We start from the raw sequence: 13,116 nt of genomic DNA on the forward strand, positions 1-13,116 counted from the left end.
GCCAGAGCAATCAGACAACAAAAGGAGATCAAAGGGATACAGATCGGAAAAGAAGAGGTCAAAATATCACTATTTGCAGATGACATGATAGTATATTTAAGTGATCCCAAAAGTTCCACCAGAGAACTACTAAAGCTGATAAACAACTTCAGCAAACTGGCTGGGTATAAAATTAACTCAAATAAATCAGTTGCCTTCCTCTATACAAAAGAGAAACAAGCCGAGAAAGAAATTAGGGAAACGACACCCTTCATAATAGACCCAAATAATATAAAGTACCTCGGTGTGACTTTAACCAAGCAAGTAAAAGATCTGTACAATAAGAACTTCAAGACACTGAGGAAAGAAATTGAAGAAGACCTCAGAAGATGGAAAGATCTCCCATGCTCATGGATTGGCAGGATTAATATGGTAAAAATGGCCATTTTACCAAAAGCAATCTACAGATTCAATGCAATCCCCATCAAAATACCAATCCAATTCTTCAAAGAGTTAGACAGAACAATTTGCAAATTCATCTGGAATAACAAAAAACCCAGGATAGCTAAAGCTATCCTCAACAATAAAAGGACTTCAGGGGGAATCACTATCCCTGAACTCAAGCAGTATTACAGAGCAATAGTGATGAAAACTGCATGGTATTGGTACAGAGACAGACAGATAGACCAATGGAATAGAATTGAAGACCCAGAAATGAACCCACACACCTATGGTCACTTGATTTTTGACAAAGGAGCCAAAACCATCCAATGGAAAAAAGATAGCATTTTCAGCAAATGGTGCTGGTTCAACTGGAGGGCAACATGTAGAAGAATGCAGATCGATCCATCCTTATCACCCTGTACAAAGCTTAAGTCCAAGTGGATCAAGGACCTCCACATCAAACCAGACACACTCAAACTAATAGAAGAAAAACTAGGGAAGCATCTGGAACACATGGGCACTGGAAAAAATTTCCTGAACAAAACACCAATGGCTTATGCTCTAAGATCAAGAATCGACAAATGGGATCTCATAAAACTGCAAAGCTTCTGTAAGGCAAAGGACACTGTGGTTAGGACAAAACGGCAACCAACAGATTGGGAAAAGATCTTTACCAATCCTACAACAGATAGAGGCCTTATATCCAAAATATACAAAGAACTCAAGAAGTTAGGCCGCAGGGAAACAAATAACCCTATTAAAAAATGGGGTTCAGCGCTAAACAAAGAATTCACAGCTGAGGAATGCCGAATGGCGGAGAAACACCTAAAGAAATGTTCAACATCTTTAGTCATAAGGGAAATGCAAATCAAAACAACCCTGAGATTTCACCTCACACCAGTGCGATTGGCTAAGATCAAAAACTCAGGTGACAGCAGATGCTGGCGAGGATGTGGAGAAAGAGGAACACTCCTCCATTGTTGGTGGGATTGCAGACTGGTACAACCATTCTGGAAATCAGTCTGGAGGTTCCTCAGAAAATTGGACATTGAACTGCCTGAGGATCCAGCTATACCTCTCTTGGGCATATACCCAAAAGATGCCTCAACATATAAAAGAGACACGTGCTCCACTATGTTCATCGCAGCCTTATTTATAATAGCCAGAAAATGGAAAGAACCCAGATGCCCTTCAACAGAGGAATGGATACAGAAAATGTGGTACATCTACACAATGGAATATTACTCAGCTATCAAAAACAACGAGTTTATGAAATTCGTAGGCAAATGGTTGGAACTGGAAAATATCATCCTGAGTGAGCTAACCCAATCACAGAAAGACATACATGGTATGCACTCATTGATAAGTGGCTATTAGCCCAAATGCTTGAATTACCCTAGATCCCTAGAACAAACGAAACTCAAGACGGATGATCAAAATGTGAATGCTTCACTCCTTCTTTAAATGAGGAAAAAGAATACTCTTGGCAGGGAAGGGAGAGGCAAAGATTAAAACAGAGACTGAAGGAACACCCATTCAGAGCCTGCCCCACATGTGGCCCATACATATACAGCCACCCAATTAGACAAGATGGATGAAGCAAAGAAGTGCAGACCGACAGGAGCCGGATGTAGATCGCTCCTGAGAGACACAGCCAGAATACAGCAAATACAGAGGCGAATGCCAGCAGCAAACCACTGAACTGAGAATAGGTCCCCTATTGAAGGAATCAGAGAAAGAACTGGAAGAGCTTGAAGGGGCTCGAGACCCCAAAAGTACAACAATGCCAAGCAACCAGAGCTTCCAGGGACTCAGCCACTACCTAAAGACTATACATGGACTGACCCTGGACTCTGACCCCATAGGTAGCAATGAATATCCTAGTAAGAGCACCAGTGGAAGGGGAAGCCCTGGGTCCTGCTAAGACTGAACCCCCAGTGAACTAGACTGTGGGGGGGAGGACGGCAATGGGGGGAGGGTTGGGAGGGGAACACCCATAAGGAAGGGGAGGGGTGAGGGGGATGTTTGCCCGGAAACCGGGAAAGGGAATAACACTCGAAATGTATATAAGAAATACTCAAGTTAATAAAAAAAAAAAAAAGAAAAAAAAAAAGAATGTTATTATAACTTCTACGTAATCACAGTCTTGCTTTATGTTCATTATTAAAACAAAGTATATATTTATAGTGTTAAGATTTTAAAAATGATTAGCAATGCATATTCATTGTGCTAAGTCAGACTGATAATTTATTATATAGTGAGTTTTACATGAATAAATATCTACAATACTGAATAAAAAAAAAAAAAAAAAAAAAAAGAATGCCGTCATTGCAGAGAGGGAGCGCTGATGACAGGTGACATGTCCCTGGGTCCCTGGATTGCACCAGCTTTAACGATGCTTTACATATCACAGCTTCATTTCTGTTGCCAGATGTTAAATGATTCTCAGAAAATAAATCATAATTACTGTTAGCCCATCCTTCCTTCTCGTACAGTGACAGGCTTCGTTTTATCTTGTACCTGCCTTCAGCTGTATGACATCATCCTACAGTTACATAATATCATATACAAAGTATCATCTAATAATAAGCAGCTCAATTATTTTTCCTATTGCTCTATAGATGCATATTCTATACCTCCTGTACCTTTTAGTAACACGCCATCAACCCATGCTTTGCCTCTTCCGATGTTTATTACTAATAACATTTAACATAGATTTCAACCGAGCAATCCATTTTGAATAGTGCAACCCAATTAAAGTAGTTAAATATTTTTAACTCAAAGTGACTTGGATCCAAAATATATGTTAGTCTCTTTGTAATTGTCACTAACTACAGAAAAGCTCTTTATTCACGTCCACATATGATTTCCAGAATTTCTCTCTTACAAGATGCTTCTTTTGAAAGTACAAAATATGGAACTGGTATATTACGTATCCCATGTCATAAGAACTCCAGAGACAGATTATGAGATCACATGAAGAAGGCAGGATTATTTTTAGAACTGTCCAATACAATCACCCCTGTTATAAAGAATTACATAATGAGGTTTTGAAAATAGAGCTTATGATTCAGCAAAGATAAGCACCATGGACCAAAATCCTGCCAGAGCAAGAGAGGGTGTATTTGGCCCACTCACTCTACATACATGAACTGAAATATCATGCTAACCCCAGTGTACAAGGACAACCAGCACATATTGATCAGAGATGTTTATTGACATTTCATTGAATTTGTTTTTAACTTTATATCAATTACAGTTAAGTTAAAAGTTGTTACCTTGGTGAACAGAGGAAGAGGATGCTATCTGCTTCCGGTAAATAGATCATTTGGCCTTTGAGACGGAGGCAGCTAATCTCTGCCCCAGTCAGTTCATCCTCACATTCAAGTTTCTCAACATCCAGCAACCCTTCCTTAAACAGGAAAGACAAAACATTAGCTTCTCCCTGACAAAGCTTCAGGAAGGAGCAAACAACTGAATGTCTCCCCAGCCCTGCAGTAGGGGGTGTTGCTCCAGGATAGAAGCACAGCGGCCTGATAGCCGTCTGTGCACTCAGGATGCCATTGTAGAGCTTCCATGTTTTTCCCCTCTGGTCACAACATGCATTACTGGATGGTACCGAGCTAACCCTATATTCACAGAACAACTGAAAGCAGCAGGCAGTCTCAAGCATATAAAACATGTAGATGAGTCTTTGGAAAGTCATTGGGGAATACAAAATGTGTGGGTGCTAGGGAAATTGTGTTTGCTTACAATTACCCCAGGAGTGCAATCGAGGGGGTACGGAAACCATCTAAACTACTAACTATGCGAGGTTATGAGTTTTCAATCCTTTTTATTTCCCTAGAGAAAATATGTTATCCTGCACTATAAACAACTTACAGAAAAGTAAATCACTGGTGACATTATCAAAGACTTCTTGTTAGAGGAAAGAAGCATTGGGAACTCCAAGGGTACTGGAAGTTACAATGTTGGTTTTATTAAGTGAGACTGAGATGTTCCCAGCAGGATACTTCCTCAAACTTTCTTTCACTCATTCTCATCAGCTGACAGAAGTCCATGTCCCCAGTCAAACATTGCTCTCTTGTAAGCTGTAGTTTACTTTCTAATATTTCCATCTCATAGATTATGCTCACAGACGATGCCCCCTCTCTGTTGTTGCTGATGTGTGACATCCCTTGCTTACCTTGCTTCTCAGTACAAAGACGGTATTGATGTGTGAAAGAATCCCGTGGAAACTGATGTCAATATGAGGGCGGACCAGAGAGAAGACAGACAGAAGGCTGCACTTCCCAGGCTGGAGCTAAGATACGGAAAAAGAGCAAAGAACATGCACCCATGTGAGGTTGATTTTAGGATTAGCCATAGATCTTGAAATTAAGCCAGATGGGTTATACTTATAAATGAAAAAAAAAAGTATTGTATGGGAAATTTTCCCTGACTGAAATTTTGCTCAAATGTTGCTATATGCAACAGGGTGTTTAAGAAAATACCAAATACTTGCAGGAACAAGAAAGGATTTAGGTAATTAATGTGCAAATGTAAATACAAAGCTGATGAAAATAAAATAATCAAGAAAAAGAGGAATTTTATCTGTGGTATCTAATGCAAGGAAATTGAAAAGCCAGTAAACACTTTCCTACAATGCATACAAAGAGAGATAATACGAGCAGAAGCAATAAGACAAAGTGCCTACTTATGGGGAAGCAAGTAACTGACTAAAGAGACCTCACGTCATGTCAGGACAGAGGGACACAGACAAGGTCACACACCAAGAGGGAGAGCCCCCACAAAACACAAAAGCACTCTTCGGTTTCCAGATCTACAGTTTTACACAAAACCTGTGTATCCTAGTCCTGCATTAAGCAAAAGGTACCTTCCAGAGTGAGTACACAGGAAGTTTTCAAATAATTCCTGGGAATGAGAGCTAACTGGCTACTGAATCTGAGGTCCTTCTTAGCTCTGCCACTCTTCCAATGGTCATGTCTGTTTTTCATCTTTAGTGTTTGTAAATTTCCTTCTTCCCCTTGTCAACAGCTGGTTTTGAAAACTATTTTTGGAAGGCAGCTAGGCAGTGAATATTTATTTAATAAACAAAAACCTGAGTGAAAGTTGACTGCTCTTAGCAAGTTCCCGATTTTCTCACAAAGCAAGCCTACAGTTCTCATACAACTTCCCCCTCTCCCTGTAAGTGAGGAAAGTAGAAACAAAATATGTCCTAAAGAAGATTTTCAGTCTTTTCAAATGCATTTAGGTTATGAGTGCTTGGGATAGGTCCTGCTAACAAATGGAACCTGCAACAGGAGGGTCAGACCCCAAGGGGTAGACCTGTACATTTTACCTGGGGGAGCACTCTGTAGATAGCATTTCCACACTGCGTGACTACTAGGTCCCGGTCAAATATGATGTGAAAAGGAAACGCTTTGCAGAAGGTGTACGGGCTGATACGGGAGTCCTGGGTACCGTTCTCTTCAAACCTGTCCAGATCTTCATAAAAATCCTCTTCTTTTGATTCTTTTTCTTCAATTAAAAATTGGGTATGATCACATTCTTCACTTCTTTGCTGAATAACCTAGACGTTAATGGGAGAAAGTGTGGTTAATTGCTGATGTTTTAGCTTAGTTACAATATCTGAATGTAAGGAACTGTTTATGAACATTTCCCATAATTATGAATACTTAATTACTGATTATAATTTGGTATGAATTTTCCAGAGCACATGTGACATTTTGAGTGAACTGGGAATACCCTCTTGTCCTTCTGGGGTAGGCCTCTTGAACAGGCACGTTTGTACAAGGAATCGATGGTTGAGGCTGAACATGACAAGTAAAAAACTAGTACCTGGCAAGGAGACCTGGCAAGGAAGAGGTCAGAGAAAGAAAAATGGCAGTTTTCTTCATGCCACGGTCTCCATATTCATACCTTAAAACTGCCACTCAAAAATAACAGTGGATGTTATCAATAGCATCAGGAAAAAAATCGAAACTGGCTTGGCTAAGTTTACCAGCACAACTTCATTAAAAAGCCCCCCCCCCAAAAAAAAAGAAAAAAGAAAAAGAAAAAGAAAAGAAAAAAACAAAAAAAAAACACAATCAAAAGCTTTTGGTTGACAAAATAAAATATTCTAGGTACATTCCAGGAAAGAGAAAAGAATTCACATCAAATAAGGGATCTGGAAAACTGGCTAATTTAATGTGCTTTACAATTCACTATCTGATAATGTGCGTGCTGAAACCTACAGCTCAGTCACGTGGGCCACCTTATTTCCAGCTCACATGTATTCACTGACAGTAATTGAATTTCTTCTTGCCATAAGCAACATATAAATAGAAAGAGAATCTGTTGCGAGGGGGAACTTTGCCCCGTATAATACATTCCCAGGCCTAATAGAGAAGACTCCTGGGGTTCATACCGTTTTGGTTCACAAGTACGACCAACGTAGCTCACGAGCAGCAATGCGGTATCTTTTCAAATGTTCCAATATTCAGGAACGTCTTTGCGGGTGGACATTACCTTCATGTCTATCTCAGTGCCATGGATCTGTTGAGCTACAGTCTTGATAATCCCGATCACAATGTCCTGAAGCCCCTCTCTTTCCGAGTAGTAGTGCAGAATGAGCCCTTTGCCTTTTTCTGCATCGGTGCACCGGAAGGAAGGTGCGCGCATCCCTGGGTAGATGGTGGCGAGGTGGTCGTGCAGGGCGTCGAGGTTCTGTAGTGAAAACCGAAGCATACTGACTAGGAACGTTTATGAGATCTTAGCCACGCAAGCAGCAGAAAGAAGGTTCAAATCTGGGTTTGCTTGGCAGATCACTAAAGTAAACGTCTACAGAGGGGATCCTTCATGGCGTCCCTCAGATAGCTGCGAGGTAAGTACCACAGAGAGAATGAAAAGAGAACAGAAGAGTAGAGGCGAATATATGTGATTGTTAACGGTACGTCTCAAAAGCACACTTAAGGTGGAAAGCAGGCATCCGAGATTGGTGTTCCCGCACATTGCAGTAAACAGAAGAGAACAGTGTGTAAATCACACACATTCCTTTCTGCTTGCACTGTAATCCCCATCTGAAGTTAATAAAAGAAAATATCAAAATGTCAAGGATGGTAAAATATAATCATTTTACTTTGATAAGTTATTAAAGTAAAGGTGAATAATTCCTTGTTCATCAGTAGTTCCCAGTCCATAGCAGAGCCCATCCATGCAAAGCAGCAAAATTCCCACCTCAGTCTTAGAAAATTAACCTTTCTAACTCTTGGAACCTTGTCACTTAGAACATGCTAAATGTCTCAGCATCTATTAGTTCCTAAAGTTCAAAAGTGATTTATATGCAGATTGACGTAAGAAATAAGAAAGCTGCACTTTTAAGGCGGCTTAACAGTCGGCATTCGGTTGGTAACATGTCTCATGCGGGAATGAGGGGATTCAGAAGATACACCCAGGCCCAGGGAGTCGTGAAGGCTAACACTGTTTCAGTGAGTTGGGTAAATCCCAACCCAGAGTGACATTCATTCTGGGTGCTTCAGTCTATAATGAATTCTGTTTTCTTTCCTCTAATATTCCCTGTTTAAAAAAAAAAAAAAAAATCAAGTCAAGCAAGCTTAAAAAAAAAAGTTTCTTTCTGACTGCCTCTAGGGGTCGCTGTTGTAGTGTAAACCTTACCAGGCAGTCTCTTAGCCTGCTCCGAGTCATTCTGGGAACCTACCTGTCCCAGAACTTATTTCTTTCTATTGAATTGAACCTTACAACGGATTCGTTCTGTAACAAATTGTGTTTTGGAAATCCTTCCCCACGAAGAGAAGACCTGAAAGTTCCTCTGCCGGACCCTTAAGACCCCTGCAAATCTTTTGATGTAACAATCTTGAAAGAGGAAAATCTAAGATTGCTAAGAGTATTACTTTTATCTCCATTTTCCACAAAGTCACAGCTAAGCTTGTGGCTGCATGAATAGCACAATTCTCCCATGGTACAGCCCAAGTACTGGGCTGTGCTCCTTATTTGAAAGAAAGTCATCTTAAATAGGTGGATTAATACTTTTAGTACTTCATTTTTTTAAACGAAGTATTCACATATCCCCTGGTTGTTATAAGCATGTCGCTTGCTTACGATCAATTACCATTTTGGATCGTCGTGTATCATTTATATATTCATTCCCACAAGCAGTCAGCATAATCACTTGGCAGTGACAAAGGTGCTACCAGTGGCCACCTTCGATGTTAAGGCACTTCTGACACTGGATGACCCAGGATGGATGAATGAGGCATCCAAGGCAGCACTCTTCCTGGAGGGGTGTCCGTTTGAAGTGGTGTGCAGGTGTGGGCACTGTCAAGCTGCGAATGTTGGAAGTACGGCCTTGCTGAGGTCACTCAAGTGCCGAGCTACAGTGCTCACGGTTCAAGCCTCTTTGTGGTAACGGACTCTCCAGAGATTTGCTTTTGTATTCAATTTGCTACTAATTAAATGGACAAGTTGAGTGCTTTGTGGGAGCATGAAAGATTTACCACTTAATGTAATATTGATTTTCTTTAGATAGTATCCCACATGAAACAGACTCTGGGGATTTCTTCCGTTACAGCTTTCCTGAAGAGGTTTTACTCTCTCAAGTTTCAGGCGATTACCACGATCTGTCTCTTCTAAGAAATGGGATTGTGATTAAATTCAAATTATTTTCACTGCACTCTATGTCGCTAATAAATGTGCCGCCTTCACATTTGAACTACCATTGTTACAATATCCTCTGGAACTGGCAAACAAGGACCCTTAGCATGGCCAAGAAAAAAGTTATTCACACGTGAGAGCCCTAACTAAACACACTTGACAATTCACTAACAGAGCAATATTGATACATTACGGGCAATAAAACTTTCATCACAAAACTAGAATTGTTTTGTTTCTAAATATACCCATATACAGGAAGAGAGAAGCTGCGGGGCCAGTTACGGGGAGTACGCACATGCGTAGAAAAGCCAAAAAGGTCACGGGAAAATGTAAACCCCAATGCCTCAGCATGAACAACCTCCAGGAAGCCATGAAGCAACCTCAAGTATGCTCGGGCGTCTCGATCTCCTTAGCATCATTTAAAGGGTGGTGTTGTTGTTCCCATAACTAAAGTTTAGTCTGAGGTTTTAGTTCCATTTCTAGCTGGGCCGATACCACTTTGCGCTCCCTCTCTCACCAAGAGAATAAAGGCATGTTTTCTATGCGGGGTTCTGCAGCTGCCAGACCACTTTACCAGTCTCCTGGTGTTTGTGCTTTGTAGAAAAAGGAAAAAGATACCTATTACACTTGGGACGTGGGATACGCAGCAGCTCAAGATGGAGTGTACTCTGTAGATGTAGGAAACCATTGTTCTTTGGGGAAATATACTTAAGGTACATTTTTTTTTTAAAGACTTTTGGACTATCTCAAAGGGATGCACGTTTTTTTAAAAAATATACCAGGCACCCCAAACATAAGTTCATACATAGTAACAGAAACAAAATATGCAGAAATCCAAGACCTCCTTTCTTTGCTCCTAGTTCAGCTAATCAAAAACTTGCAAATGGGCCACAGAAATGTAGAGATAAAGACTTTGCCTGGAAGGCAGACTGGTCCTTTGTTTTTTCAGTTCCCATAATCCTTAGTCCTGATCCTTGCGGTTGAGAGAAAAGGAAGTTTCTGTGAATAATCCACTAAGATTCAGCCCTGAAAATGAAAGATGTTCTTGCAAAGCCTTCTCCCTCCTTCCTTTTGCTCCCCCAGCACTTTCTCCCCTCACATCTCTGAAAGGCTGGGCTAGCATCAACCACATATAATGTGAATTGCAGACTCTGACACACCCCTTGCTGAGATTAATGACAGACAGGTCATTGGAATTTGGAGAGAACAGATGCTGAGACAAATGGTGAATCTACCCCAAAGCTGATGGGAAACATAAAGATCTCCGCACCGACCCATATCATGATGGCCAAAATTCATTGAAGCAAGCAGTTAATTAAAACACTTTTATTTGCATTCATGGGATCCCTCCCCTAAGGTGGGTTCCGAGAGGTCAGCACTGAGTAGGTGGTTTCCAAATTGGGAGGGGGAGGCCGGATAGAACAAAATAGCTGGGGTTATAAGAAGAGGAAAAACAAGTCAATCCTATCCACCTCTTGGAACAAAGTCATGGTTGAGAGGTTGGCACAGCAAGGTAGTCATGGGTGGTCATATAACCTTTTGAAACAAAGAGGGTTGCAAGATGGTTATAAACAACTTTTTGAAACAGAGACGGGATTGCCATTCCTGGAACAGGCAGTACAGGACCCTTTGTAGTTAAGGGTACAGGTGGGACATAGTCCAATCCTTAAAAAACAGGTTTAACCATAGGAATGAGCCTAGCTTGTCTCTAATCTAAGATGGCTTTTAAGCTGCAGGTGGAAGCAGGCAGGTTCTTTGCCCCCCCCCCCCAAGAAGCTGCTTCTTCAAAACAATGAAAAGATTGTGTTTGTAAAAGAATAGCATGAGATCTGCTTACAGAGGTAACTTGGCACCAGTTAAGAGCACTGGCTTGTCTTGCACAAGAACCAGGTTCAGTTCCCAGCACCACACCGCTGCTCACAACTGCCTCTAACCCCCCTTAAATAGGAGCCTGGCCTTCCTGGACACTAGATATCAGCATGGTCCACAGACATGTAGGGACTCACATGCATAAAGATTTTAAAAGTAGGGCTGGAAACATGGCTCAGTGGTTAAGAGCACTGACTGCTCTTCCAGAGGTCCTGAGTTCAAATCCCAGCAACCACATGGTGGCTCTCAACCATCTGTAATGGGATCTGATGCCCTCTTCTGGTGTGTCTGAAGATAGCTACAGTGTACTTATATATGATAAATAAATAAATCTTTAAAAAAGAGAAAAAAAGATTTTAAAAATAAATAAATGAATAAATTGTAAAAAAAAAAGTAAAAAGAAAAATGGAATGTTATATTTGCAAAGCAAGTTATTTAAACAGAAATCATTTTTAAAATTGTATTATTAGCCCCGCAGTAGTGGTGCACACATTTAATCCCAGCACGTGGAAGACAGAGGCAAGTTCAAAGCCTGCTTGGTCTACAGAACTAGTTCCAGAACAGCCTAAAAACTCTTTCCCCAAAACCCAAAAAGTATGTAATTACTCATCTTCTCAAAAGCAATATCTTCAATAAAGATACAAACAAATAAAATGCACTTACACAGATTTTCGCATATTTGTGTCCTTTAAAACTCATGTTAAAAACAGAATCCTTCCAGATAATAGCAAATTTAACAACGGATCTATATTTAGTGCTATTCAAAGAAGAAGAATCTTTTGCTTTTAATCTATTTCTCTCCCTTCTGAAGTTCTGTTCTGTTTTTCTGTTTAAAATAAAAGTTAAGTCATATTTTAATTGCAGGTTGTAGAAATTGAGTTTAGATGTTTCTTTTGAGATTCAAAAGTTGAAATAAATTGTCTAGTGCATTTTTCTACAAAATATAAATAATTTAGGGAAGTATTAGGGCTTTACAGCTGTTCAGGAAAATCCTAGAATTTCCCAAAATAGCCCCTTGTACAAACATTTGAGAATTTGAAATTGGATCTGTTGTGAATGCCAGGCTGCTGCTGGTGGGCTGGGTTTTATAAGCCCAAATCAGATCTAAGAAGAGCTGGGGACATCCCCCTGCTGCAGTCTGCATGCTGTGTTGGAGGAGGATTAAGAGTATGTATGTATGTATGTATGTATGTATGTATGTATGTATGTATGTATGTATATGTATTACGTATATGTATTATGTATGTATGTATATGAGGGAGTGGGTGACTGAAGTACCACAGACCTAGCTGAGACAGCCAGCTTTCCAGCCAAGAATGAAAGCATATTTAAATTTTTATATGCCATCCTTATGCATATTGAAATAAGCTCATGAATACAAATCTTAACTAGTCTCTAAAATAGCATTCTTCCCCCTCTGTGTTTTTCAAGTGAATCTGGCAGCCTTGGGCCATAAAGTACAGACAAGGTAGCAACATAACATCATAGAGAATGAATGAAGCGATAGTCCTGTTTTGGCCTGGTTTGGGTTCCACTGCCAAAGTTGTCCATCATTTCACCAAGGATTTACTCAAAGTTCTTGACTCATCACACGAGTGCACATATGCACACATACTAACAGAAAGAAAATCTACCAGGAAAAATGAACAGAGCCTGTTGCTACTGCCTTTGTGGTATAGCACATTGTACCTACACTTACTGATTAAAATGCTAATTAATGATAATATATTGTTATCCTTGATGGTTCTCCATGCTGTCTAAGTGTGGAAACTCCTGTACTGGAGTCACCAGCACACCAACAGGATGAATTTTTTTTATGATGAACCCTTAAAATGGCCAGCAATGGGGCCAGGTCTTTGCAAGGGAATCCCCAGCAAGGAAATCAGGCAGGATTTTGTTCTGACCTTTTTACACAGTCTGTGTGGCTTGAACATCTCACATAAGGTGTCTGGATCCATAGAGGTAACAATTTATGGTGATTTTTCCCACACTATGCTACCCAAGAAAACAAATGAAAATTTCTGATTCTATGACTTAGGATGTTTCACAATGTCACCTTTGCCATAATCTGTTGGTCAAATGATTGCCAAAGCCAACCCCTATTCAAAGGAAGGAGGATTGCATCTCTGAATAGAGGCCAGGCACAGGAGTGACAGAAGATACTGTTTC

General features: G+C 40.3%; 1 protein-coding gene across 3 annotated transcripts in view; it reads right to left on the reverse strand.

Moving 5' to 3' along the window:
- Nucleotides 1-13,116, reverse strand: part of Gucy1b1 (guanylate cyclase 1 soluble subunit beta 1) — a 50,164-nt gene that overhangs the window by 15,219 nt on the left and 21,829 nt on the right. For 2 of the 3 annotated variants that reach the window (NM_012769.2, XM_039101764.2), the window contains 4 exons: nt 6,937-7,134; nt 5,765-5,995; nt 4,610-4,726; nt 3,702-3,835 (listed from right to left, as the gene is read on the reverse strand). In NM_012769.2, coding sequence (NP_036901.2) covers nt 3,702-3,835; nt 4,610-4,726; nt 5,765-5,995; nt 6,937-7,134 — 680 coding nt within the window. Of the gene's footprint in view, nt 1-2,643; nt 2,868-3,701; nt 3,836-4,609; nt 4,727-5,764; nt 5,996-6,936; nt 7,135-13,116 lie in introns of those variants that run through there. The other variant, XM_039101765.2, reaches the window with a different exon arrangement.

Source organism: Rattus norvegicus, chromosome 2 (genome assembly GCF_036323735.1).
Source record: "Rattus norvegicus strain BN/NHsdMcwi chromosome 2, GRCr8, whole genome shotgun sequence".
NCBI classification, from domain to species: Eukaryota; Metazoa; Chordata; class Mammalia; order Rodentia; family Muridae; genus Rattus; species Rattus norvegicus.